Below are 27,657 nucleotides of genomic sequence, written 5' to 3'. Positions count from 1 at the left end.
TACTTTGAGTTGGTTGTTGCTGGCTACTGCAGAACAAAAGAGAAATACTACATTGGCCTGTCAGCTAACTAATGACTGAGGTCTTTTCTGCTAAGAATATGGACAAATGTTAAAACAAGTGTTGAGATACATACCAGCCCAATTCTCTACAATGTAACATGAACGTCTAACTGAAACGATGTGATGTGAATCAGTTTTTCTATTCTAAAGTGCTTCCTCTAGGAGAGATGCTCACAAACCAAGACCTGTTTTCTCAAAAGAACAACGTTAAGTGGAGCAGATTAAGCCCTGTTATTATGGGCAAAATCGATTCGTTTTATGATACAAGTTTCAGAGAAGCCCGTTAGCTGCCCAAAAAGTTCAATATGGGCGCCATTTTCCCATGTTTCATGTAAGTAGACCAGGTGTCAGATCTCAGACAGTGACGTGTAACTTTTTTGTTTACCATAATAAATTCTTTCCGTAGTCCCTCTGGGGGGATTACAAGTGTTAATGGGATGATTGGGGGGTCTTTCATCTCCCCCGGAGTCTCTGGCCAGAAAACCACAATTGCAACTTCCCTTGCTTCAACCCGGAGGCCTCAATACACATTATTGGAATCACGAAGAAGAAGCTAACAGGCTAACGGGCAAAGCTAGCTGCGGGCTAGTGCCACTTAAACAGTATTTACAGCCAAGATTGAGTGTAAAAATGATCTTCATTGTGTAATTGGATGTACAATATCCCTCTCTCCCTTTGTCTTTTCTGTCGGTGTAGTATTTACTCTCACGGACAATTAATGAATAAAAAAAAACTGCAACATGCTACGGCACCTACAGTGGCGTTTATGGCCTCTAGGGGCATGAGTTACTTAATTCTGCTTTAACTATTATTTTTAGTTAGCCTTTTTTTTAGCGGCTTAGCCTACTACTTTGTTCTAACTCAGCCTTGTTATGGCTCAGAACCCCAAAACCAGTGCTTTATCCCAGGGACAATGATGATGAGGTATTTCACTCACATATTTGTGACAGAATAATGAAATTAGGTCCCACTTATCCTGAGATGATGAGAAATATTCAAATGCCATTGTCTAGTCTGGGGGTTTTGTGTTTTCAAACATTGACTATACAATGCAAAGGTTGTAAATGACCATCGAAATTTCAGTTTGTGTTTTAGCAGCTAACGGGCTTTACTCAAAGACCTAAGGAACATTGATACCAATGTTGGCGCTTGTATCATAATGAACTTCTTTTTTTTTTTTTTGCCTAAGCTGCTCCGATATTATAATAACCCCCAATGTGATACACACCCATGATGCATTAGCTCAGTTTCCTCTTCAAGGCCTTCTTTGTTGTGGCAAATATAATTCTAAAAACAGGCCTGAAGGTTAGACGTCTTCAAACTTGTGATGAAATTAGTCAATAGAACTTGACAGTGGACATCTCTAAAGAAACAGGCCCATAGTTTGTCAGTCCCTCCTCCCTCTTTCTCAAGTGACACGAAAACTACAACTTGTTTGGTCCCAACGGCTTAAGGAACGGTAGAAATATACATTCAGATGTTTAAAAAATATAAAATGATATACAAAAAAAGTAGAAAAGAAGACGATGTAAAAATGAAACATGAGAAAGAGGGACTGAGGAAGCTGAACAGAGAAAACACAAATTTAAGAAGGTCTTCGTCGTAACATACTCCTCGTTGTGTTACATCAGTGCACTTGAAGAAGCTCGTTGGTTTTAACTCTCCCCTCTTGTATTTACAGTGATAGCTTGTTAAATTGTAACATTGGTGTGCTCAGACATTTGTATGTGCCTTCAAAAGCCTTTACTACTCCACACAGACTTCAAGAGTCTGCTAACTCTATCTGACGCAGCAAAGTCACACACCCACACATGCACATTCACAATCTCTAATTAGTTGATAGCCTGATACTTTAAGGCCACTACCCAAACCACAACAATAACCGTAGACCTTTGATAATGATTTTGGATCTTACAGACACCAAAATACTGAGAATGCATTTCAATTCAATACTCGCTTCTGCCAAGCAGCACTAAAATCTGGTGAGAACACGGTTTTAGTGCATTTACTGCGAACATGTAAACACAAAGCAGAACACAACAGTCCACCTCTTCAGCACAGAAGGGTCATCTGTTTTGGGACCATCTGCCCCGGCTGCTTGTACAGACAGCACTCTCCGGTGCCTTTCACAGCGAGGATGAACTCTGACTGTAGTTTCGAAGTGTCAGTCTGCTGTAGCGGGGCGATGGGGGAGAAGGGGGAGGGAACGAGGGGACCGGGGGCAGACACAGTCCTGTCTCTGAATACTGGGAGCCACTGCTGGATAAAGAGTCACGGAAAGGTGATGGGGGAGTCAATGCGATAAGCTCCTCGTCCAGCTCCTCTCGCCTTAGTGGAGAGTCAACGAGACAGCCGGCCCGGGCGCCTCGCAGGGGGGACAGAGAGGGGGAGGTCTGGGGCAGGGAACAGGATGGGGGACCCATGGGGTGAATTGGACAGGTGCCTCGGACTACTAGACCTGTGTCCACAGGGGGCAGGGGCTGCACATCAGCGTAGGTAGTGACTGTGGGAGGCATGTGGATGTCCCGTGGTAACAGATATGGATCTGTCGGAACAGGAGGAGGTGGAGGAGGAGGAGGACTTGCGTGTTTGTGCGTATGAGAAGGTGAGGGCGACAGCATCATGCTGTTGAGTTCAGTGATGTTGGCGGTAAAACGGTTCACCACACAGCTGATCTGATCCATCAGGGAACTCTGCGCTTGTCCTGGACGATTGTCCACAGTAACCAGGCGACCGTCGCTCCCGATGACAATAGAACCACCGCTTGGTGGCCCACAGCTGCTGGCCACGCTGCCTCGGCTGCCCTCGCTGCAGATGCTGCTGGCATACTTGGGCAGGCAGGTGGGAGGCTCCTCTAGAGCTGATCCCAGCCTCTGGCTCACAGTGCTGATGGGGGACGGGGTCTGTGGGGGATACGTCAGCGAGTAGCGCTCCTCAGCTTCAGAAAGATCATACAGAGTCTTGTCTGTAGCGGTGTCCTGAGGGCTGGGCAGAGAGGACAGGGAGGGGAGTGAGGGCAGGGAGGGCAGGGGCATGTGTGGGGGCAGGTTGCTCCCACCACAGTAGCGCTCCTCTGAGTTTTTGGAGAAGGGCTTGATGACTGCAGTCTGGTTGTTCTCCTTCTTCTTGATGTGAAATGACAGCCGCTGCCACAGGTGGTTGCCGCGTGAGGTGCTGCGCTCCGTCTGTGCCCAGGACACGGATTTTCCATTGGAACTGGAGCAAAGAAAATGTAGGTGTAAAGAGGAAGCCAATGTTTGATCTGCACATTAGTCTGTTTTAATAGGTATAAGTTATATTGTCCAAGGTCTCTATATGCTTTGTATATTATATTACACATCATGTGTCAAAATGGCAACTTTTAATTCATTCATTTTATGCAGTTTCTAGTCTTACATTTATTCCTGCTATGTATGATTCAATATCTGTGGGCATCTTTGGGAAAGCTTGGCAACGACAGGATCTGAATGGCAAAAGCCCACAGACAGACAGATGGCCCTTCCAATTACCACCACCCGCTAAAGACGATGGGAAGAGGCAGACGAATAAAAGGAATAAAGATAGGGCCTCTCCTGACATTTAAGAGCCTGATTGAAATCTTGCTGGCCGAGCAGGGTGAGCTGCACTAACCTGCTGACAAACCAAAAAGAGCTCATGTCTTTCATTCTGTTTCATCCAAAGCGAGAGGCTCCAATTCTCGTCCTTAAAGTATTTAAATCATTTTCTATTCACCCTGAATGACCTGAAGCCTGGAGTGATTATTAGTTATACGTTCAAGTTTTTAAGAGCAGGCTTAAGACCCACATTTTATAGTTTAGCTTTTACCTATACACACTCAAAATGACACTCATAATGAAGAGATGATTGTAAATTAATTTCTGCTATCGCCTGGTGTGTGTATTCGCTGCTAACGATATATTCTGTATCCAGGACTCAGTATGATTTAAGTCTACAATATTACTGTATTTTCAGATGGACTCGTAGTCATTTTTTTCTCTACGTATTATTTTTCTTTCTTCTCTCTAACTCACCATTAAGCAATTGTCTCAGTTCACATTGGGGTCAGAAGAACAGTTGAGCAGACTCTAGGGAGTCTCGAGAATCAATCTCAGAGAAAGCTCCAACACACACTCACACAGACCATAAAGACGGACCATTACAGAAATGGAGCCTCGGTTCTGTAACTGAGGAGTAACCTAGTATTCCCTTGTGCCGCAGGTCTCCAGTGAAACGCTCACACACTCACACATACCTGAGTGTCTCTCCTGTGGAGCCTCTGCGTTTCCACAGATTCACCAAACTGGACGAACGACTGGCCGCTGAGGAGGATTTCCCATCACCTACGTGCATGCGCACCACGGTGCTCGTGGTGAAGGCACTGCGCACATTACGCTCCGGTTTGGCCAGAATTATGTACACCTAACAATAGATTATAAACATAGATATTCATTTAAAGTGTGTTTTTGCTTTCTAATAAATTCACAACAAAAGGAGTTCACTTACCTTAGGTACAAACATGCAGCACAAAGCCACAGTGGCACTGAGGCTGACACTGAAGCACATGGTGATAATTTTGTAGTTTGAGCCAAAGTAGATGGGTACAAAAGCCAACCATATAATACAGGTTGTGTACATGGTAAAGGCAATGTACTTAGCTTCGTTAAAATTAGCCGGAACATTGCGGGTCTGAAATGTAAAAACATTTAGAGTGACTGACACCCCAAGGGAAGATGTGCATGTGAAGAATATTTAAATGATCAATTTTAACAAAATACTACCATAACAACTCTATAAATGGTATTAACAACCTGGATGGATGTAGTAAGGAAAAGGAAGCCTGGTTTATAAAGTGTGTATTTACCTTGAAGGCATAAAACGTACAACTGAGGATGAGCAGACCATTGTAACCCAGAGGAGTAACTACACCCAAATTAGTGGTGTTGCAAATAAGATTCACTTGTCGAATGCTGGGGTAATCATGGATTACCTGTGGATGCAGAAAAATCACAAATATCCTATTAAAGCCATAATGAATTCACTTTAAAAACGGAAATGATATGAAGCAGGACAAAAAACGTGTGCATTATGCAGTTTTCATACCTCCGGAGGCTCCATAAGAAACAGAGCCACAATGATGCCCAACTGTAAAAGTATCAGGAGGAAGGCAATGATGAGCTGAGCGCAGGCAGACATAAAGCGGGGCTTTTTTGTACAAATCTTCTTCTTGCTGCCTGCTAGAATCCGAGCAATTCGGTTTGTCTACAGAAAACATTGCAAACCCTTTGTCAAATGCATTGAATCATCTTTGTTTACGCAGCACACGATAATGAAGCTAAACAACATATTTTCCTCTGTAAGCCTAATAACTTGCCTTTGTGACGAGTGCAGAGTAGCTCATGGCCGGTGACAGACCTATCCCAAGGCGTTGGAGGTAGCAGAGGATCACGTGGGGTTTGGCTATGAGGCTAAAGGTGCACAGATAGCCTAAACAAATCCCCACGAGTATAATGTAGCAGAGCTCTCGACTGGAGGACTTCACCACAGGAGTGTCCCGGAATCTGAACACAAACCATTAAAGATTGACTGGACTCTGCTCATGTCAACAATCACAAAAGGGAGAAAGTCTTACCTTATGAAAACAGCCGTGACAAAAAACGTCGCCATGAGCCCGAGGCAGGCGAAGACCACAGCGGCTATGGGCTCCGGGTCCCCCCACCGCAGGTACTCCACCGGGATGGGGTCACAGCCTGAATAACGAGACTCACACTTAGAACATGCTCGATTCAAAGTCCGTGAAATTCCCTTCTTCCGTTTCGCTTCTACACAATGGACTTTATTCCCTCACTCCATCTTCGTCTTCCTCATAGGCGCCGCGATAAGAAGTCATTAATTAAAAGGAGGGTTTTAATTAGGCCCCATCTCGCTGAAATTATGCAGCTCAGTAATCTTGACAGATCAACAGCAGTCATCGGCTGCATGTGGATGGAGCACATTTTACAATTTGGCACCATCATCAAAGCCCGGCATCTTCCCTCACAACTACACAAACTGATCAAACGCAACACATTTGGTTATTGTCTAAACTATCCCCTTTATAGCTTTCATTCACTTCACCCACTCCTTGCACTCTCCTTTCTTTCAGTATCTCCTTATTGTTTCAAGCCTATTTCTCTCCAGCATTGTAATCTTTCATTGTCCCATACATCCCGATGTTTTCTCGCTCCTACTATATCCACAATGCCTTTGTCGCCGCCAGCTAAAAACTGCACTGTTTCTCTATTCTCTCTGTTTTTTATTGCTCTTCTCTTCATCTCCGTCCCTCGACACTCCCCTGCGTTGTGTGACCAAGGGGCGAAAGATCAAAAAATGACAGTAAAATGGTGGATAAAACAACACATTGTAGCCATAAGTTTAAAAAGAATCACAAAAAACTGGCAGAATTATGTGTACCATGTTCATAAAAAGCCACACTCATTGCAAACATACATAAACTTGCAGGTGATACCAAACAACATCAGAAGTGAAACTAATGCTTGTTTCTCATCTTATTCATTGGGTGAAAGTTCCGCAGTATTGCTTTAATAATTAGACTCCCCCCCCTCCCCTATATTGTTTCTGGATATTGCTGTTGCTATTTGAAAGTGCTTGGCAGCGTGGCTCAATTTGAATTTCCGCTACCACTCAATTCATGTTTTAGTCATTGAGCTTGGTCAGGAGTGAACGCGCAGTATAATGAGCAGCTGAAAGCATAACAAGGCGATATCCAAGCGCTTCAACTGCAATCGAGAAGGAACACATTTTCAGAGCAACAGAAAGGAATTTGCATTGAAGCCTGCTCTTGATGCATAATAATTAAACCACTAGTGACTACGCGAGTACAGCAAATTACAGGCACAGGAGAGAGAGGAGGAGGAGGCGGTGGAGGAGCAGGTGAAGCGGGGTGATCAAGGGGTTTGCTTTACGTGGCTGTCGAAACATAAACTGACAGCTGTTTTACATTGTTCTATTTCAGCAAACGCTCTAAATTGAATGTTACAGGCAACAGACAGTTCAAAAAAAGAGGGCAAGAAAGACAGGGAACATCTCTGTCTTAGATTTTAGCTGCATAAAATTGAAACTCACCGTGTTTAGTCCTGACTCTGGGACCAGCAGGAGAAAACTCGCTGAGGTTATCAGAGCCTGAGATTCATATGGCACTAACATGTCAGAGATGTGCTCTTACCTCCCGCTTTTAGCTCCAGTTTTACCCAAATCTAAAAGCTTTTCGAAGCTTACAGCCTATAGGCCAGCTCATTTGAAGACCTACAAAACTCATTGTAACTTTTTTGTTGCATTGTTTTTTTCATGTGTCGTGTTTTCGTAGTTTTTTTTTGTTGTGTTTTGGTCACTTTTTCATCACATTTTGGTCACTTTTTTGTATCTCTTTTATAGGGATGCACCGATCCGATGCTGGCATCGGATAATGGAGTCAATACTGGGAAAAATACGATATTGGGTATCGGCAACAAATGTCCAATACCGAACCGATACCAGTTTTGCCTTAAAAAACACAACTTTGACCCCTTAAATCTAAGTGGATGTGGACATGCTGTATATCATTCTAAAGAGAAGGAGAATTCAATTGCTGGTTTAGTTTTAACCTCCGCAAATATGTTTTTGATCGTGGGGCAAAATGCCGCACTAGCAATAGCATGGATGCTAATGCTAATGAAAACTGCTGTGTTATTGTTTCTTTTTCAGCACTTTTTTGCCGCTATATATTGTGGGTTTTTGTTGTTTTCCTCTTTTTCAATTGTTTTTTTGTTGCTTTTTTTGTTGTGGCTTCTTCACTTTTTCATTTCATTTTTGTGGCCTTTTTGTTACATTTTTAGCATTCTTTAGTCGTGTGTTTTTGTTGCTCTTTTGACACTTTTTTGCTTTTAGATTTGGGTAAAGCTGGACTGGAGGAGATGTGCTCGGTTCAGGTGGGGGTTAAGTTAAAGGAAGCCAGCGCAGGGACCTGAGCACTGGACTAATATGGTCGTATTACCTGGTTCTAGACAGGACATGAGCAGAAACGTTCTGGATGTATTGCAGTTGCCTAACAGCTTGTTTAGAGAGGTTAGGCAGGATATTATTCCTCTTGAATGCAGTAATAATGGCTATGTTATATTAGTAAAAAACACAATAGTTAACTGTACACACTGAGCTACTTTGGACTGTGTTTCTGTTCATTGCATAAAGCAGCTCATCTGGACTCAAACAAAACATCTCGGGAGGGCTAACCTGTGAGGTCATCTGTTGGCCAGGAGCCCAGCTCACAGGCGCGGCAGGTATACTCATCGAACACAAACTCATTTTCTTTGCAAGGAGTGCACGTCCAGCAGCAGCTCACCTCGCCTTTACGGATCACCTAAAGAGGACGACATGAACACAATTAAACAAATGTTGAACTCATAGTCTAAAATGCACTCAACCATTCACCACCCACCATTGTGGCCTAAAGTAAAGAACATTCATTCTGCAAATGTTAATGTTTTACATCAGTGTTTCTCAAGTGGGACGGTTTCCGCAAGCCAAATAAAACTGTTATAAATTGTCATGTATTTTATTGAACAAGCAGTAGATTTGATTTTGAATTTATGATCAAAACAGCCCAATAACATTCATTTTTACTGACTCCGACAGTGTTTTCATACAGTTTCAGATGGAAAATATTGAAAAAAATTCCATAGAGGCTCGTGACCCACTGAAAATGGTTCTGCGACCCACTTTCTGGTCCCGACCAACCAGTTGAGAATCACTGTTTGACATAATATATGACCAAGTGGGATGTTCTGCCAGGAAATTAAAAAAATATTGACACTATTTCTCGCATTTTTGAACTCTTACGTAATAATATTTCTCAAAATCATCTTGGGGGCCAGAGGTTCTGTGCTAGAGGGCCAAATTTGGCCCCCGGAAGACAGACTACAATGCGAGGAGTACATGCTGCTTACTTATATTCAACTCCACACAACCACTTTTCCTCCCACCCAGAGGAGATACTTCCATGGTCCTACTGTTGACAATGACTTGGTGGACCATTTTGAAGCGAGGGTGGCCTCCTGTTTCTCTCCCGTTTGAGGAGAGTTTGCTCCACATAACCTATGTGCTCCTCAACATGATTGTGCTTCACTTGTCTCTATGTGGTTAAGATGAGGACATATAGTAATGAGAATATCAGTATTAATAAACCATAACTGTGAAGAACTTTGCACATTTCTCCGCTAGCCTTGAGCTGCTACATTCATAAATTGTCATCCTCTGCTCCTCCCACTCCCCCCTAAGCACAAGCTCTCTCTCTCTTTTGTTCATATGCTAAAAATCCACAGACTTTTTTGACATGTATGTCCTACTCAGAGAAGGAGAATAGCAGTCTGCAGCACCCACAAATTAGCCGTGTGCGAAAGGCTTAACTGTTGTCTTCACAGCGATGATTACCTTGATCTGGCCTTTGTCACAGGGTTCACTGCAGACTGACTTGATCATGGCTTCTTTGTTCGGCCAGATTTCATCATCGTCAATCTTCAGCCCTCTATTGTCCCAACTGCCAACGTTAATATAATCGAAGTAGTCCTTCCCCATCTTCTTGAAGTTCATTATTTCATACCTGTGGGTAAAATAACACAATCACACACACAGGAAGCAAATGGGTTCAAATCATTTCACAACCTCTGATGTATTTACAGAACTTCAGCTGCAGATAGCCTGACCCTGTCTAGCCTATAATTACTGTACCTACCTCCCCGGGGAGTCTCCATTCTCATCAAATAAAATTCCCTCTCCGGACACCCCTGTGAAGTTTGTCTTCATCAAAAAGTCCAACAGAGTGGCACCATCTATAGGTCTCATGGCATCACACAGCCCCTGCAACGAACAAACATGCAAAACAAGTTGTCATGGTTTGATTTCTGTGTCCTGTTTATTATGACATGTGTGTTCTGTCCTTGTGGTTTTGCTTTACTTCCCCTGTGCTGATCGCATGCCCCACACTGATGATTTTTGATTTTGGTTTAAGTTATTAAACATCACCAGTTTTTGTTGCAGTCCTGCTTTGTGGGTTTATTTCCCTCATTCTACATGACAAGTATTACTGAAATTAAGTGTCACAGTTACAAAATAGCAGAAAACGTAACTTTCATGTCACTTAATATCAGTCTAATAAGTCCATTGTTTAAAAATGAGACAGTGGGAGGGCCAGAATTATATGGGCGCATAAAAATTGCTAATTGCAGAAGTTTTATATGCAAGATATCTGCAATTACTACTCTACCCACATGTCACATGTCTGAAACATTTTTGACTGTGCTTTCTCGTTCTAACTTAGATGACAACTCATTAGAACGTGTTGCCAAAGTCGTCTTAAAGGGGCAAGATGCAAGTTCGCCATTTTATACTCACTACTGCCATCTCAGGCCATATTTGTAACTGCACCTTACATGAAGGCAATTAGGACCTGAAGTAACACCTTTTTGAGTGACAGTGCAGGATTTTAGAGGCAGTTGTGGTGAACAGGTCTGGGCTCATTCTACACATTAGGACATGGCTGGAACATGTAGGTGGAGGAAAATACAGAATTTTAACATTTATAAACTCCCTATAGTCCCTTTAACATGCTTTTTTGTCTCTTATTTGCTGTGTTTTTGTCACTCTTTTGTTGCTTGTTCATCCGTTTTTAGTTGTGTTGTGTCATGAAGCTTTTAGATTTGGGTGAAGCCAAACTAGAGAAAATGTGCTTTGTTCAGATGGAGGTTAAGAGGTTAATAAATGCATTTTACTTGCTTTACTTTCACGTCGGTGAGCCTTTTCGCAGCATGATCACGCATGCTCATACTCTGTGGTGTTTTGGACAAAAGATAATGTTTTTAGCATTTAGCCAAAACTCTAAGAAGACGTTCGAATGACATTGACAACACGTTAGAACGAGTTGTCATCTAACGAGAAAGCACAGCCAAAAATGTTTCACACACTGGCAGCTCAGAGTTTCCGTACAAATCCTAGCTTTTACCTGTGAATGTAGCGTGTGTGTCTGTGTGTGAGTGTTTAGTGTGGCGTTCTGAGAGGCCACTGCCCCACATTTGCAGTCTTACTTACGTCAGACTACCCTAGGGCAGATGTGACAGGCTATAGTTAACGAAGCTTGTAATGAGCACTTTATCTTATTTATATAAGTTTATTTGAATACGGACATGTATGTTTCTCAAAGTCCATCCCTAGTTGGGCCTTTATTCAAAAATTAAACATTACACACATCCCAATACATCATAGTGAAGCACAATCTAAACACAGCAGACGGTCAGTGAGGGTCACATTTCTGACCTCTGTTTAAAGAGTCTTTGTGTTTGAAAATGTCCCAGTTTGACTCTCCCTTCAGTGCGTTGGGTAAACGGTTCCAGGCTTTATACGGTTCAACATAAATTGATTTTCCTGTTTTGTTATTTCTGTTATGTTCCCTGCCCTCTTTATGAAATTAAGGCTTCAGATTTTTCCCCTCTGCTTCCTCAAAGGACAATCTATTGATCTTTAACTAAGCTTGGACCCGTCTGCAGCCAATACCCACCTGGTAGCCTGGGCACAGTGACCGTTGCATGTTGTGTAGGCCGTACGCCATAGAGTAGATCGCATTGATGACAAAACCCATCTTCGTGTCTTGCGCGTACTGCTGACGAAGTGATTCTCGCTCTACCAGAGAAAGGGAAACATGCAGAAACTGAGTAGGTGCTATATAAGCCCCACAGCATTCTGAAACTACTCTTTTCTTGTTACATCAAAGACAGCTCTCTTGCCTCTCATTTTTTTGTAATCAACGTTTTCGCCACCTACTACATACTGTATATCATTTCTGGCTACTCTTTCATTTGTGTCGGGTGTCCTTTTTCATTAGAATACATTAGACTCCATTCCCTTTGATCCAGCCCTCACTATCATTGTTGCCGGTAAATGAAATGGACGCGACTGAACAGTGATGAGGACCATCATGAACACATGCAGTAAATGACGGAGAGTTCAGCAGGACAGCGCAATATTGAAAGGTACAATAGCTGTCTTCAGTACCGTGTTGACAATATGGTTTGAACTGAAAGCATCATTGACTAATTTTTGCTGGAAGCTCAATCACTCTATTTGCAATAGCTCTCAGGTCTTCCATCTGTTTGAGATTTACATATTATTTTTCTTCACAGGGTCCAAAAATGCATGGTAATTTAAATACTTGGGGGGAAAAAAGTCAGGGCTTTCTATAATGTAGCTCTAATTCAAAATGGGCCTACTAAAATATCGCAATTACATTGTTACTGTAATGTGCAAGAAAGTCATTGTTTATTGCAGTTTTTCTCTCATTGTGCAGCCCCAATACACTGAATATGTATGAACTGTATGTATGTGTCGGTATGTACAGCATTAGTTTTTACACTTTCAGTCTAACTTGATTACCTTAATAAATCCATTTCGTAGGTCCTCTGGGGGTAATACAAGTGTTAGTGGGATGATTGGGGGGTCTTTCATCTCCCCCTGGTGTCTCTGCCCAGAAAACCACCCTTGCAACTTCCCTGCCTCTGGGTCGGACGTGCAATACACACTAATGGAATCACGAAGGAGAAGCTAACAGGCTAACAGGCAAAGCTAACTGCAGGCTCGCTACACTTCAACAGTATTTATAGCTAAGTTTGAATGAAAAAAGGTATCTCCATTGTTGAATTGGATGTACAATATCCCCCTCTCCCTTTGTCTTTTCTGTCAGTGTAGTATTTACTCTCATGGACAATTAATGAGTTAAAAAAAAACCTGCAACATGCTACGACACCTGCAGTGCTGCTTATGGAAATATTTTTTTTCACTCAAACTTAGCTGTAAATACTGATAAAGTGGCGCTAGCCCGCAGTTAGCTTTGCTCATTAGCCTGCTTCTTTGTGATTCCATTAGTGTGTATTGGTGGCTCCAACCCGGAGACAAGAAAGTTGCAATTGTGGTTTTCTGGCCAGAGACACCGGGGGGAGGATGAAAGACCCCCCCAATCATCCCATTAACATTTGTATTACCCCCAGAGGGACAAAGAAAAGGATTCATTAAGGTATTTAAGTCACTTCATTTTAGTTACACTAGTATTCCCTCATGTTGTAGTAATCTCACTCTCCTGTCTCCAACTTTTCCAGGAGTGACATCAGGGGCCGCATGCACCATATAATTTCCTGTTAGTCACTCACTGTTGCAGGAGCGGTTGAACTTGGTGTTCTCCTGCGGGTGGCCTTTCAGCTTGCAGTGGAAGCGGTGCTGCCAGAACTCTGGAAACCACGGGTTCCTCTGGTTGTTTTCCGGTCGCAGTTTCAGGTAGTACTCATCGAACCACTTCACGTCTGCGGACTGGAGTTTGATGGTAATGCCGCCAGCTGCCTCTCTCACATAGCCCTCTGTCACGTCGTAGCGATCAGCCCAGCCATCGCTGCGGAAACAGGAATGCAAAGTCAGAGGGATCATTTTTCACCGAGTGTTAAACTAACCCAGCAGCTTGATAATGCTGTCAAAACTTGTGACCATTTACCATTGAAGCCATTTTAGTCTAGGCCTTCACTCTATGATAGAAAAGTAATGCATTATATTTAACAGAATATTTTTTCTTAATATATCACAAACATATGAATGACGTTTTAGTCCTAGTTTTAACAATCTTGTATAAATATTAACACAGCAAAACAATCCAGCAGAGCCTCATTGCTCAGTGAACAAGTCTCAGCTCCATCAACAGTCTTGGCACAAAAAACAAAAAAAATCAATTTCCCATAAAGCAGGATTAGGACGTGAAAAGAATGTGAAGTCTGCCGCAAGTCACAAATTCTCCAGGCGTTAGAAAGATCAGATCACTATTGGGCAGTACCAGGAACCAAAGCCTCAAGTCGAAAAGTGACACTCAGCTCTCTCTTAGCTTTCTGTCTGTGCCTTTTCATTTCACACTATCTCCTGTTCATGTCCTACAGCCCCCCGAGATCCAAACTCATTTTCTCCAACGGCCATGTGCTGGTATGTCCTTGTGCGCGCGTGGGTTTGTGTGCTCTACCACTGACGCTTGACAGCACTTGTGCCTTTATGTATCCGTCCATGTCAGCCCCTTCCCCTTACACCTTTGTTATTTTCACCTGCCAGAGCGCTTCAGTTAATATCCAGATAAAACATGTTTGTAAATGTTAATAAAACATTCAATGTCGGCTTACTCTTCGTTCATTTATTCATGTGCTGTCATTCATCCCCTGTCAATGGATTTCAGTCACATGACTTTCTCATTTCAAGGGTTTTTGACCATTCATGCGATCTGTTTTAAATTGTTGCAATTTGAGATCCATGTATAGCAGTAATTCACAACACTATCTTACCAATGGCAATCTGTATTTTCTGTTGTGGGATAGAGAACGACTGGTACAAGGGCGTAGGTCTGGTAGAAGTGAAATACAGCTTAAAGGGATATTTCAGGATTGTTGACATAGGGCCTCATTTCCTAGTTATCCAGAGTGTTGTTGATTTCTGGAAATTTTTTGTTTTGTTTTGTTTTGATTCATGTAGTCCTTATATTTGAAGAGTTTAGTGGTGCTAGACTAGTGCTATGCTAGCAGATGTCTATGGTAACTAGTAGCATGCATTAAAAAACACTTCAAAATCATGGGGTAGTCCTTCAAACGTTGCCATATCTGATTTGTAGAAAGCTCCTACGTGAAATCCATGTGTAGTAATGCCGGCCTTAGGTAAACAAACTACAGTCGATCTGGCAACCAAGAAGATCACTCTGCCGCTGCGTAGCTTACAACAAGGAAGCTGATGCTGCTCAAATATAAGTTATTTTAAATGCAAAATGGTTATACTTAAAAACTTGTTCAGTCAACACAGACATGTATATGGGTAGTCTAGTGTTATAAGTGATTTGCCTCAGGTGCTCTGTGCTTGGGTCAGACTGTTTTTAATGCGAGCTACTAGTTACCATAGACATGCACTAGCCTAGCACTAGCCTAGCACCACTAAACTCTTCACATATAAGGACTGCATGAATAAAAATATATATCTCCCGAAATCAACAACACTCTATGTCAAAAATCCTGAAATATCGCTTTAATGACATCAGACCTGTCAGTGACACAAATATCTTCTGATCAAGTCTCTTTAAAAGTTACATTTTAGCTCTGTTTATATTGTTATGTAGGATATTTCATCAGTCTGACCCAAGAGCCCCAGCCAAATCGACGGCCAGTTGATTTTTGACCTTCTGCTGCTCACACAGACCTCAGACCATTTGGATCTATGGCGTCATGCAGCGTGACAAAGTATCATTAAGCACCATGCCCTAACTGTGGATCAATCTGTGGCTCCCCCTGAGGCAGAGGAATAAAAGAGTTTGATATTTATGGGACTAAATAAATGCCTGAAAGTCTGTGTTTAGCGCGCTGTTGTAGTCACAGAACAGTGGGTGTAAAGTGAGACTGACAGAAGCTGAGAAAAAGACAAAAAAATACAGACAATTACAGGGGATTAGCACATAAACCTCCAATCAGCTTCCTCACAAGTCAGTGCTTTGGCATTTTAGCTTCTCGGAATTTTCTAATCTGTCTCAGACGTTAGTTAAAAATACAAAAGCGGCTTCTTTTTAAAGCCACACTGCAGAATATATCAGGTTATATGATGCTTCCTCACAAGAGCAACAAAACTGATGTGTAAACAATGGTAATGATACAAAACATGCTCTTAATGATCAGCTGCTAGACATCCACAATGCGATTTTTGGAGTGGGTTATAAAAAGTGAGTGAGTGAGTGAGTGAGTGAGTGAGTGAGTGAGTGAGTGAGTGAGTGAGTGAGTGAGTGAGTGAGTGAGTGAGTGAGTGAGTGAGTGAGTGAGTGAGTGAGTGGTGGTGGTCGGAGGGGCCGATGGCACAGACTGGTTGCCTGGCTTCCGTCAGTCTACCCCAGGGCAGCTGTGGGTGCAATAGTAGCTTACCACCACCGAGTATGGAGTGAATGAATAATGACCATAGTGTGGTGCTTTGAGAAACTTGTTAATACAGGCTTGTAAATCGCAATACAAGTGCAAGCCATTATTATAAGTATTTTTTATTACATACCAAATGTTATTGCTGACCTCAGAATCCTCAGAATAGATATGTATACAAGATCTATATTTAAGTGAATGATACTATTACGACTATGTTATTATTACAGCTATATTATGCTTTCCTATTTTTCAATTTTATATTTACATATATTTCTTCTTATTCATTATTTTTGGTTTTGTTATTGTAGTTTGTTTCTTCCTCCTAATCCAAATGGTCTGTTTGATTTCAATCTTGAATGTTTACCCTTTCTCATGTTCACAACCCCATTCAGTTTACCTTTACCTCTATCATTATTGTTTCTTTACTGTTTGTTACTATCATCATTGTTCATGTCCTATGATTTGTTTCTCATGATTTATTATTGCTTTCATCTTCTTTTTGTTTTCTCTCTCATCCATATCTCACACAAGAATCAAATGTGTATCAATCTAATACCTTACCCTTGTGTATCTTTCCTTTGTCTATGTGCTATTTGTAAGCTTTGTTTTATGTCAATAAACTTTAAAACAGGGTCAGTGTTTCCCAATCAGGCGTATGGGGTACTTTTTATTTTTAACATCTAGAGTATAGCTGATGATTTTCTAAATACTTGGCCACAAAGGGGAACTTTGAGGAGAGATGAAAGACTCGAAGGGGACGTTAGACAAGAAAGGCTGTCTTAGATAACTTACTGATACCACAATGTCAAACCGTCTCACTGTCTCGACTGTTGCTGAACTAAAAGTATCCCCCTCTGTAACTCCTTCTGTAATATCATAAGGTGAGAAGGATCACAAAACACAACGCAGGAAGAGACGTGATAAAAAAAATGTCTCACTGAAGGGCAGGTCAGGGTCGGTGATGAATGCAATCACCACGATCTGCTGTACTTGTGCCTTCACGGTGCTTATAAGGTGTGCATTTGGAAAGCAAAATAACTCAGGACAGATGTGTGGAGATCAAAGCTCTGAGCGTGGGCAGCGCAGCCACAACACAAGAGCAGTACAGTCACGAGAATACAGTGTACCCTGCATGTACCCGGTGGATCATCTACAATGCGCTAATGCTCACAGTGAAAGCGTCGGTGCACTGAATAAGCATGTTGTGAAGTACAGAGCAACAATCTGAACGCCTTCCTCTCCCTGGTCTGCGTTTGCTGGATAAAACTGCTGTTGATCGCGCTTCGTAGGGCAGGGTCGGACTTGTTTCTGGACGTGCTCGCTGCGCTGGATCATTTCGTTTTGTTATCTTTTTGCTAAGATGAATACAATATTGTTTAGTAAAAATGCTGCTGATCGCTGACATCAAAATAACTGATCTTAATGACATTGCAGCTCACTCTGGCTCTGTCTCTCCACATTTCTCGAGCCCAAGGCCGTTGCCATGGTTTCCAGCCCACGCTCAACCTGCCGTCTGTGCTTTTTGTCTCATTAAAGCACACCGGATTTTAAGTATAGACACGCATGCACTTTCTCTATTCTCTATTCAATTAACATTAGGCGCCCGGTCTCTAAAATTACTCAAACTCTTGATTGCATAATAGCACATTACGCCGGTAGGCTCCTGCTGGCCAGAGTGGCAAGAAAATGTCTTACAGTTCGAAAAAGCCCAAGATCTTTTTTTAAAATCTGTGAACACTAAAAGGACAAATGGACAACATGAATACTAATGTTCACGTTTGTGCTGTTGGGAACAGCTTGTCTTTTCTCGCCTTTGACACTTAACCAAGAAAATCTTTCAGTGGAGATCTGTGGATCAGAATCAGAATCACTTTATTGATTTCTGAGAGGAAATTCTTTTTGTTGCAGACATTTCAATATCTCGGCCAAGAAAGAAAAAACTTTGAGGTGGAGATGGATCTCTACATCAAAAATTGCTGTTAAAGCAGTACTAAGCAAATCATGCCCCTGGAGGCCATAAACACCACTGCAGGCATTGTAGCATGTTGAGGTTTTTTACTCATTAATTGTCCGTGAGAGTAAATACTACACTGACAGAAAAGACAAAGGGAGAGAGGGATATTGTACATCCAATTACACAATGGAGATAATACTAAATAACAAGTTATTTAGTACTGCTTTAACTGCCCCAATAGCTTAAGTCCATATAGGGGGTAGGTTCAATCAGATCCATCAGTGTTCCACACAAAATGTACAATTGCCACTCATCTGGCATTATGCTGTGATATGCACACCCTCATACTTCATTTCAAACCAATTCTACTGAATAAACCTACAAGCAAAAAAACGTTCAAAACTGTATAATATTCAAACTGTCAAATACACACACAAAAAAGTCGCCACAAAGGTAAGTTGGAGTTAAGATCTGGACTCTGTGTCTCGTGCTCCCTGAACCACTCTTTCACAATATGAGCCCGATGAATCCCGGCATCGTCATCATGGAACAAATCCATTGATGGAATAACCTGGTCATTTAGTTTATTCAGGTGATCAGCTGATCTCATTCTTTGGGCACATATTGTTGATAAACCTAGACCTGACCAACTGCAGCAACCCCAGATCAAAACAGTTTCTTAAATCCAGCTGGCGACTTGTTTTTTGGTCGTGTTTCTCGTCTGTTCATGCTCGGTTCATATCTGCCGTTTCTAGCCTAAAACCTGAACCCAGCATTTAGCACGAATTTAATTTTGATTACCCAAAATGAGATCAGCGACTCCGAAGGCTCCGGGTCACTTTTGTAATGAAATGTCTGAGTTGTGTAATGACACGCCACAGACCTCAGCCCACCCGCTCTCGCTACCATGGCAACTTGGCAGAAATTCTAGATGAGCATCTGCTGCTACAACCATACATCAAGGGTCCCCAACACACACACACACGCACACACACAACACGCACACCTGCAGAGCACCAACAAAAGTGACACCAGTAATGAACCCGACAGGCAGCACATGCATGAACTCCTCTGACAGCTACAGAGCAGAGGATTTTAAAGGTCCTGTACTTGCCAAAACAATGAAAGAGGAGGCAAAAGGAAAATGGAAGCTAATTGTGGTCCAAATCAATTTCTTACTTCTCAATTCTTCACAGGGAAGAGTTATAGGCACAATTCCCTACTTAGTCTGCTAGATTAATTAGATCCAGTCTTTTTTCACTACGTGCTTTTACAATGTAATAGAGGAGGACACAGCAATTGCAATTGCTTGAAAGGGAACATGCTTAACCTCTTACCTCCTGCCTTTAAAGCAGTACTAAGTACTAAACTTGTTTACCTTAATAAAACATTTCCGTAGTCCTTCTGGGGGTTAAACAAGTGTTAATGGAATGATTGGGGGGTCTTTCATCTCCCCCTGGTGAGATGAAAGACCAGAAAACCACAATTCCAACTTCCCTGGAGAGGGGTCAGAGGCCCCAATACACACTAGTGGAAACATGGTTCAGGCTAACGGGCAAAGCTAACTGCGGGCTAGCGCCACTTAAACAGTATTTACAGCAAGTAAATACACAAGTTTGAGTGAAAAAAAAATATTTCCATTGTGTAATTGGATGTACAATATCCCTCTCTCACTTTGTCTTTTCTGGCAGCGTAGTATTTAATCTCACGGACAATTAATGAGTGAAAAATCGCAACATGCTACGACACCTGCAGTGGCGCTCATGGCCTCTCGGGGCATGAGCGCACATTTTCTACAGTTCAGCTCTACCCAAATCTAAAAGCTTCTCGGCTAGAGCTTCCAGCCTCGAGGCCAGTGTAACGCCTCATTTGAAAGAGACCTACAAAACTGATTGCAACTTTTTTATTGTGTTTTCATCACATCATCGTCACCTTTTTAGTGGTGTTATTGTTGCTTCTTTGTCACTTTTTAGAGGCTCTTTTTTTCCCTTTTTCATTACTTTTTAATCGTATTTTTGTTGCTCTTTTGTCGCTTCTTTTTGTCTTTTTTTTGTTGTTGCATTTTCATCCTCGTTTTGTCGCTGTTTAGACACTTTGTTCAAGATTTGGATAAAGCCAAACTGGTGAAAATGTGCTCGATTCAGGCGGGGGTTAAGAGGTTAGTCCATTTTATCTTAACACACGATATATAAACCGGATTAAAAAGAAAAAACCTCAACGATTTAAAGAAAATAGAGAACGGGGGCAGAGATTAACAAGGGAAATACCGTGCATTTGGGTGATCGCTCTCTGTCTGGATGCCGTCAGCTGCGACACAGGCGTACTGTGCATTCCAGGTCCGTGAGCTAATGGCCGAGTGATTATGATGAGTAGCGCAAAAGACTAACCCTAAGAGGGAAAAGTAAAAAAGGCGCTGCGCTGAGAGTCAGGGAGTTGGACAGAGACACATGTTGTAAATCGTGAGTATTCCTCCCGGTCTGGCCTCATCACTTTTTATTGCTTCACACATTAAAGTGTCATCTGTAATATCCAGCTCTGCAGACATTGTAATATCACCTGCTGAGGTAATGCACCTTCATCGCGGTAACATACGTCTTTCCAATGGCCTTGTTTTTGGGCTTTATCTTTATCACCCCTGTGCTCTTTCACAGCGGCTTCAAATCAAAGCTTCATCCTACCTGCTGTACGACAGTAAGGCCACATTTCTGGGCAATTTATAGAAAAGGGAAATATTCCAACTTATTTTTCTTGTGTAAACTATAGCAAGTCAGTGATCGGTAAAAATGTGCAATATTTCGATACTAACAGCACATGTGTTACATTTTTCTTTCACAGACGCTGCATTTGCTACAAAGATCGATGGCGGCAAAAGAATGATGAAATACACTGATTATACTAGTTTTAAGATACAAAGTTTTTATGCCTGATGGGCCATGAGACAGATTGAAAGAAAGTTGCTTAACCCGCTTAGCCATAACAGAGCGCATTTTCTCCAGTTTCCGTAAGTCTTCTTTCAAAAAAAGTGTCAAAATAATGTCAGAAATGAGACAAAAACGAGAATGAAAATGCAAGAAAAGAGTGTGACAAATTTGACAAAAATGTGACAAAAATGTGACAAAAAAAATGATGAAAAAGTGACGAAAAAACTAAAAAAAATTGCCAAAAAAGAGACGAAAATGTGACAAAAAATGATGAAAAAGTGACTAAAATGTGATGAAAAATAGACGAAAATTAGACAAAAAAGCGACAAAAATGTGACAAAAAAGCGACAAAAAGTGACAAAAAAAGCAACAAAATGTGACAAAAAAGCGACAAAAAGTGACAAAAAAGAGTGACAAAAATGTGACAAAAAATGATGAAAAAGTAGCGGGAAAAAAATCAAAAATCAAAAAAGAGATGAAAATGTGACAAAAAATGATGAAAAATAAACGAAAAAATTACAAAAATGGGACAAAAAAGAGACGAAAATGTGACAAAAAATGATGAAAAATAAACGAAAAAATTACAAAAATGGGACAAAAAAGAGACGAAAATGTGACAAAAAATGATGAAAAAGTGACGAAGATGTGACGGAAAAATTATGAAAAAGTGACAAAAATGTGATGAAAAATAGACAAAAAAGCGACAAAAATGTGACAAAAAAGTGATGAAAATGTGCCGAAAAAGTGACACAAATTTGTGATGAAAAAGCAGCGAAAACGCCACAGAAGAGAAACAAAACAACAATGAAAAGAAATCAGATCAGTTTTGCAGTTCTCAGGAACTGGAGAAAATGCATAGGTTAAGGAGGGGGTTAATACTCGTTTTGGTCAAAGAAAAAGACATTTATGAACAATATCTTTATGTTTTCTTACAGCAGAACAATAATGTATCTAGAATCCACTGTAAAAAGGATAGTTCATGTTCACGTGTAACCCAAGTAGAGTTTAAAAACTTGTACGGAAAAGCAGTTGCAAGATCAGCCTTATTATAAGTGTCACGAGTATAGTTTAACAAGTCTTTAATTCAATATCTCACATTTCACCGGTCATACCGCAGTTCTTTTTCAAGACAGCTCCATCAGCATCACACCCAGGGTATAGGAGGAGGATGCCTGCTAACTGCTGCCGTCTTAATTGACGCGCTGAAAAAGTCCCTACACTGTGATTTCCCCTCGTTTTTGGCTCTCCGGACACGTACAATTAGTAGTTTTCTCGCGCAAGTCAACGACCGTCCGGCAGCTAATGGGCAGCAGCGCGCAACTATTCCCCTTTTACACAACAGCAGTAATTACGCCAGTCGGTCTCACATGCAAACACCCCCCCACACACACACACACACACATACACACACATACAACCAACCCTGGTACTAGTCTGAATGCTTGACAGCGGGGGATTAGCAAGGAGAGGTGCAGCTAATGCCCGGTAACAAGAGACCCGGCTTATCGCCCACAGAAATGCTGTTATGCCGGAGAGTTTGTAAAAGTAGGATCAGACGAAATTATCCACAGATTATTTTGGTCGTTATCAAATTCGGATTGCACTTTTAGCAATGGACAAAAAGGATAATTCACAAGCTGCAAATGTTATCGCATGTCTGTCCCTCGGAGAGTAGATATTGGCCTGAGTCCTGCGTTATTACACAAGGGCAAGTTGAAAGGAAGTCACATTAAGGGGCCAGATAAAAATCATAATCGGGGGGAAACTTTTATCCCCCTCCCCTCAGCTCGGGCCGCTTTCCGAGCGCTATCTCTCTCTCTCTCTCTTTCTGTAATTCTCGCTCGCTGTCTCTGTTGCCGTGGTAACGAACTGTGCGGGGGCTGAGATGCGGTACACATGACACCCGTCGAACAGAGAGAGAAAGGGGGAGGAAACTCGAGGTAAATGGGTAAAAGAAGGGAATACGGGGCTGCATGGTCGTGGAGATCAGATTTGCGGTTCAAGATTCAGTGTGTGCATTTTAAGGCAAGTTCAGAAGCATTAAGGGACTGAAATATGGACTAGGAAACTGCAGTACAAAAAGAACACCATGCTTGCAGAAGTCTTAACTAAAGGGTTAACAAGTTACACACAAAATAAAACCCGATGGAGTCTGACATACTACTAAAATAATTGCACTTTTTTTTTTTAATTGTGATTTAATCGAGATGAATGTTGCAAAAACATGAAGGGAAGGGTTTAGTGTTTCTTCAGTGTGAGTATCCAGAATTTAACCCTTAACGCCCATCTTAACCATTTTCTCCAGATCAGCTTTACCCAAATCCTTGACTTTTTTTGGGCATTTTTGTCACGTTTACGTTAGGTTTTTTTGTTGGCCGCATTTTGAAACAAAAACATGACGAAAACGCGACAAAAACGGAAAATGAAAATGTGACACAAAAGTGAGAAAACCTTGACAATGAAAACAAGGAGAGAGCTTAGGTCTTAGCTTTCAAATGAGGCGTTACTCTGGCCTATAGGTTGTAAACTCTCAGGTCAAGAAGCTATAAGATTTGGGTAAAGCTGAACTGGAGGAAATGTGCTTGGTTAAGGTGGGGGTTAAGAGGTTAAATATTGCAAACAATATATTTTGTAATAGTTGCCGAATAGTGAGAAAACAAGTAAACACACGATAAAGGCTCTGATACAGGGGAAAATGTTCAGTAATCTGCTCAAATATTGATCTTTTCTCTCTATTTTTCTTCTTCTTTTTTTTTTTTTTTTAAGGGACAATGCATATTAATGAACATATACATAATTGCATAATGTATATGTGGCTACTTTCCATCTGCAGTCCTTGGCAGATCAAGAAAATACAAAAAAAAAAAACAGTGCACAACAATTATGACAAAAGATCATCACACAAATCATTCACACAAGTCAACTCAGTCAGTGGTCACAGCCAACATCTAAGTTTAATATCATCAATGTGGTACAGTCTCTTATGTCCCTGTCACTGATAGCACCTGTTGACTAAACGCTGTCCTATGGTACCACACAGTCGCCTCTTGTAACTTTACCACGTTTACTTCCACACACCACACACTTTAAAACAATAAAACTACGTGAAAAAGGCCCATATACTATTTCAAATACATTGAAAGCTCATGTCAGTAACCGAAAATGTTGTATATCTTTCAAAAACAGGAATCCTCAAACATCCACGTTGATTTAATGCAGCACTTAGTAACTCATGCCCCTAGAGGCCATAAGCACCACTGCAGGTGTCATAGCATGTTGCAGTTTTTTTACTCATTAATTGTCTGTGAGAGTAAATACTACGCTGACAGAAAAGACAAAGGGAGAGAGGGATATTGTACTTCCAATTACACAATGGAGATCTTTTTTTTTTTTCACTCAAACCTGACTGTAAATACTGCTAAAGTGGCACTAGCCCGCAGTTAGCTTTGAGCGTTAGCCTGTTAGCTTCTTCTTGATGATTCTATTAGCTGCAAGTGTGGTGCCAAAGACACCACGGGGAGATGGAAGTCATTAATAATCATTCCATTAACACTTGTATTACCCCCAGAAGGACTATGAAAATGATTTATTAAGGTAAATACGTTACTTAGTACTGCTTCAAGCTATACACCTTGACTTTTTCAGCCCGGACTTTTTAAAATTTCTGTGACAGTGACCCTGAAAAGCGACCTTGCCAGTTGTGAAATGTGCCAATAAACTCGTCCTTGTGAAGAATTGGGATGCCACAAATGTGTTAGAAATGAGTTTGGATCACATCTAGCATTTTAATTTAGTCACTTCCTTCCTTTCCTTTCATTATACGTATGTAATAAACAAAATCAGGTACAGGGCCTTTACTTATGGCAAACTTCGAGAAAGCACGACCCATTTATCAAACTTTGGAAAACATTTATTCAAATCCTAATTCCTAAACACACACAACGTGAATGAAGAACTGGTCCTCAATATGACGTTCATGAGAGCAAAGTCACGTGACTGAAACCCTCAGAAGTGCGAGAAACTCAGTGTAACATAAAAATAATCATCTCTGTACCTATCAAAATAATAAAAAAAAAATGTGTGAAAGTGAAAGATGAGGCACCAGACGTGTGCCAGCTCCACGCTCTATGATTTTAATAAGTGTTCAAAGATGCCATCTGGTCTGGAGCCTGACTGGGGCAGCTGCCTGTGGAAACCTGTTGTTCGATAATAGCTTTAGACGAGTTTGATGAAGGGGAAAGTGTCCAGGGGATTTTGTTTTGTGGGAAATCTGTGTCAAAGCTTCAATTAAATAATTTTATGTGTTACGAGCAAAAACACGATAGCAATGTCGGCCCCGAGCCACCATCGGAGCCGTCTCTGCCTGTTTTTTCCGTCTACATCCAATTCTGCTCATTTTGCCGAGAATGAGAGTCTTTTCTCAATTGTTTCACTTGATGGAGTCTCCCATAGGGTCTCCCATGGCAAACAGGTCCTCGGTGAAGGGTCAGACAAAGAGCAGTTCAGAAGCCCCTTATGAGAGACCAACAGGCCCGGTTTGAATCATGAGGCCGTCCTCCTGTGGACCCACCACCTGCAGGAGGAGCCATAGGGGCTGGTGCAATGGGATTTGGGCAACTCCAACGGCTGCCGCCACGACCCGGCAACGGACAAGTGGAAGAAAATGTATGGACGGATGGAACTTATGACACAACAAAAAAGAAACGAAGATAACGACCAAAGGGAGGAGTTGGAACTCCTTTGCTGGTCTTTATCTGGACTGTGGGCTGAACTGAACTTTGGTACACTGACGAAGCCTTTTGGATGAGAGGCGTTCGACACTTCAACGACAGAGTACAGGAGACGACTCAAGAACCTTCATTGAAGATGTGTCTTAATGAATTCATAAACTGTTCATAGCAGTTGTGTTAACAGACTTCACTGATGTGAGAAATTAAGGCTAGTCACTTGTGGTACAAATCTGTTTGCGTTACAGCTGCAGAAATATATCGCAGAAGTTTAGTCATTGCAGTATTAGTTGATCTACTATTTGTATTGTGAGAAACCACAATACTAGGGAAACTCGGGAAATTACAATATGGTTCAAAAGTGCATTCATTTCTGTGAAACTGTGAAACTAATATATGATAGACTCATTACATGCAAAGTAAGATATTTAATGCCTTTATTCGTTATAATTTGGATGATTATGGCCCAGCTTGTAAAAACCAAAACCAAACCAAATTAAAAATCTCATAAAATTTGAATATTTAGAAAATGGCCTGTAAGCCATAATCATAAAAATTATAACAAAGGCTTGACATTTGTCACTTTGCATGTAATGAGTCTATATCATATATTAGTTTCACATTTTACATTTAATTACAGAAATACATGAACTTTTCACGATTGTCTAATTGTCCGAGTTTCGCCTGTATGACGTAATCTAGGCATTAATAGCCTAGAACGAAAACACATTGTAAACTGAAAATGTACTTCTAATCTAATTCTAATTTCATTTTAAGTATTGTTCTGATGTTTCGGCACAATTTGTGGGGGGAAAAAAGGGATAAAAAAAATGACTGATTGATGATTCTTCTTGAATTTAAATGTTCTGTGTCAAAATATTTCCCTTAGCTTGGGCTGCCCTATAGTTTGTATCATTATTGAGTAATTAAATATAGGTCATGGGGGAAAAGGGGAACTCTTTCCGTCAGACAGTTGCAGTAGTCAAGTGGATTACATTGTGATTTGTGAGCATGTCTGCGGCGCGTGTGTGCACATGCGTGTTACAGCGTATATCTGAGCCAGAGAGCTGACGTAACAGTCACTTTAATCCCACGGTGTAAATCTCTGAAAATGAGCAGCAAAATGTCAAATGGGGAGCTCAGAGAAGACTATCCCAACAAACAATGCCGCTTGTTGTGCCAACACGCAGATTTCTTCTTCAATCGGATTGATACACGGACACGCGCCTTCACCTTTTGAAACCTGCACCCTGCGCGACTGTCACTGCTCTCTGTTGCTCTTTTTATCTCCTGTGTCTGTGTGCTGGACGATCGTCTGCCTGCCCCTCCTTTACTCCTCTATAATTCCCTGCACTTTCCCATGGTGTGTGGTAAGAGGATAAGGCCATTCCCCCGGAGAGCCCTAAGAGGATGAATATGTGTGTGGAGGTGCAGGTCCCTCTCCTTAAGCTGATTTTGGGAGATGCTGCAAGTGATGTTTCAAAGTTTACATTATATTTTGTGTGACTTGTTGGTAAAGGTACCAACGGCGAAGGATTGTTTTTCTATTGTTCAATATTTGATGAAATGTGCAGGAAATGTAACAAAAGCTGACTTGTCATGCATTGAGACAATAAACACAAGCTCAAATCAATCGCCTCCAATAAAAATTGCTGTTGTATTATTCTTTAAAAAAGTGGGTGTAGTTGGACAGGCAAAAACTAACCAAACTCAAAGTGTCTGCTGGGACATGACCCGATAAGCAGAAGAACCCTGAACGAGCCATGTTTAGACAAATGGCTTCTCCACAATAATGTCACAATTAACGCAGTAATTGCCAGACATAAAGCTCGTACTCCTGCTGCCCGTGCACACGTTCACATAAACACGGCGCCGGCGCCTCATCACCCCAGCTGCTGGATTCACCCAAATATGGTAAGGGATATTTCCATGGCAACAGCAGACTGAAGGGCTGCACACTTGGGCGGGATGATCTCCAGAGGGAGTCTGCTTTTTTGACTTTCCATTCA

General features: G+C 41.5%; 1 protein-coding gene across 2 annotated transcripts in view; it reads right to left on the bottom strand.

Annotated features, from left to right (window-relative positions):
• Positions 1 to 907: 907 nt before the first annotated feature.
• The window catches only part of grm5b (glutamate receptor, metabotropic 5b), a 43,775-nt gene continuing 17,025 nt past the window's right edge, over positions 908 to 27,657 (bottom strand). For both annotated transcript variants that reach the window (XM_079573393.1, XM_079573394.1), the window contains exons 7-18: positions 13,284 to 13,519; positions 11,642 to 11,763; positions 9,824 to 9,948; positions 9,523 to 9,691; positions 8,326 to 8,452; positions 5,690 to 5,807; positions 5,432 to 5,618; positions 5,161 to 5,319; positions 4,922 to 5,047; positions 4,564 to 4,746; positions 4,313 to 4,479; positions 908 to 3,276 (exon numbers count right to left, since the gene is read on the bottom strand). In XM_079573393.1, the coding sequence (XP_079429519.1) occupies positions 2,187 to 3,276; positions 4,313 to 4,479; positions 4,564 to 4,746; positions 4,922 to 5,047; positions 5,161 to 5,319; positions 5,432 to 5,618; positions 5,690 to 5,807; positions 8,326 to 8,452; positions 9,523 to 9,691; positions 9,824 to 9,948; positions 11,642 to 11,763; positions 13,284 to 13,519 (2,809 nt within the window). In that variant the 3' untranslated portion in view covers positions 908 to 2,186. The remainder of the gene's footprint in view (positions 3,277 to 4,312; positions 4,480 to 4,563; positions 4,747 to 4,921; positions 5,048 to 5,160; positions 5,320 to 5,431; positions 5,619 to 5,689; positions 5,808 to 8,325; positions 8,453 to 9,522; positions 9,692 to 9,823; positions 9,949 to 11,641; positions 11,764 to 13,283; positions 13,520 to 27,657) is intronic.

Source organism: Gobius niger (assembly GCF_951799975.1).
Source record: "Gobius niger genome assembly, chromosome: 1".
In the NCBI taxonomy this organism is placed as follows: Eukaryota; Metazoa; Chordata; class Actinopteri; order Gobiiformes; family Gobiidae; genus Gobius; species Gobius niger.
Note: the sequence above shows the minus strand (reverse complement) of the source record. Positions and strands in the feature narration are given on the sequence as shown.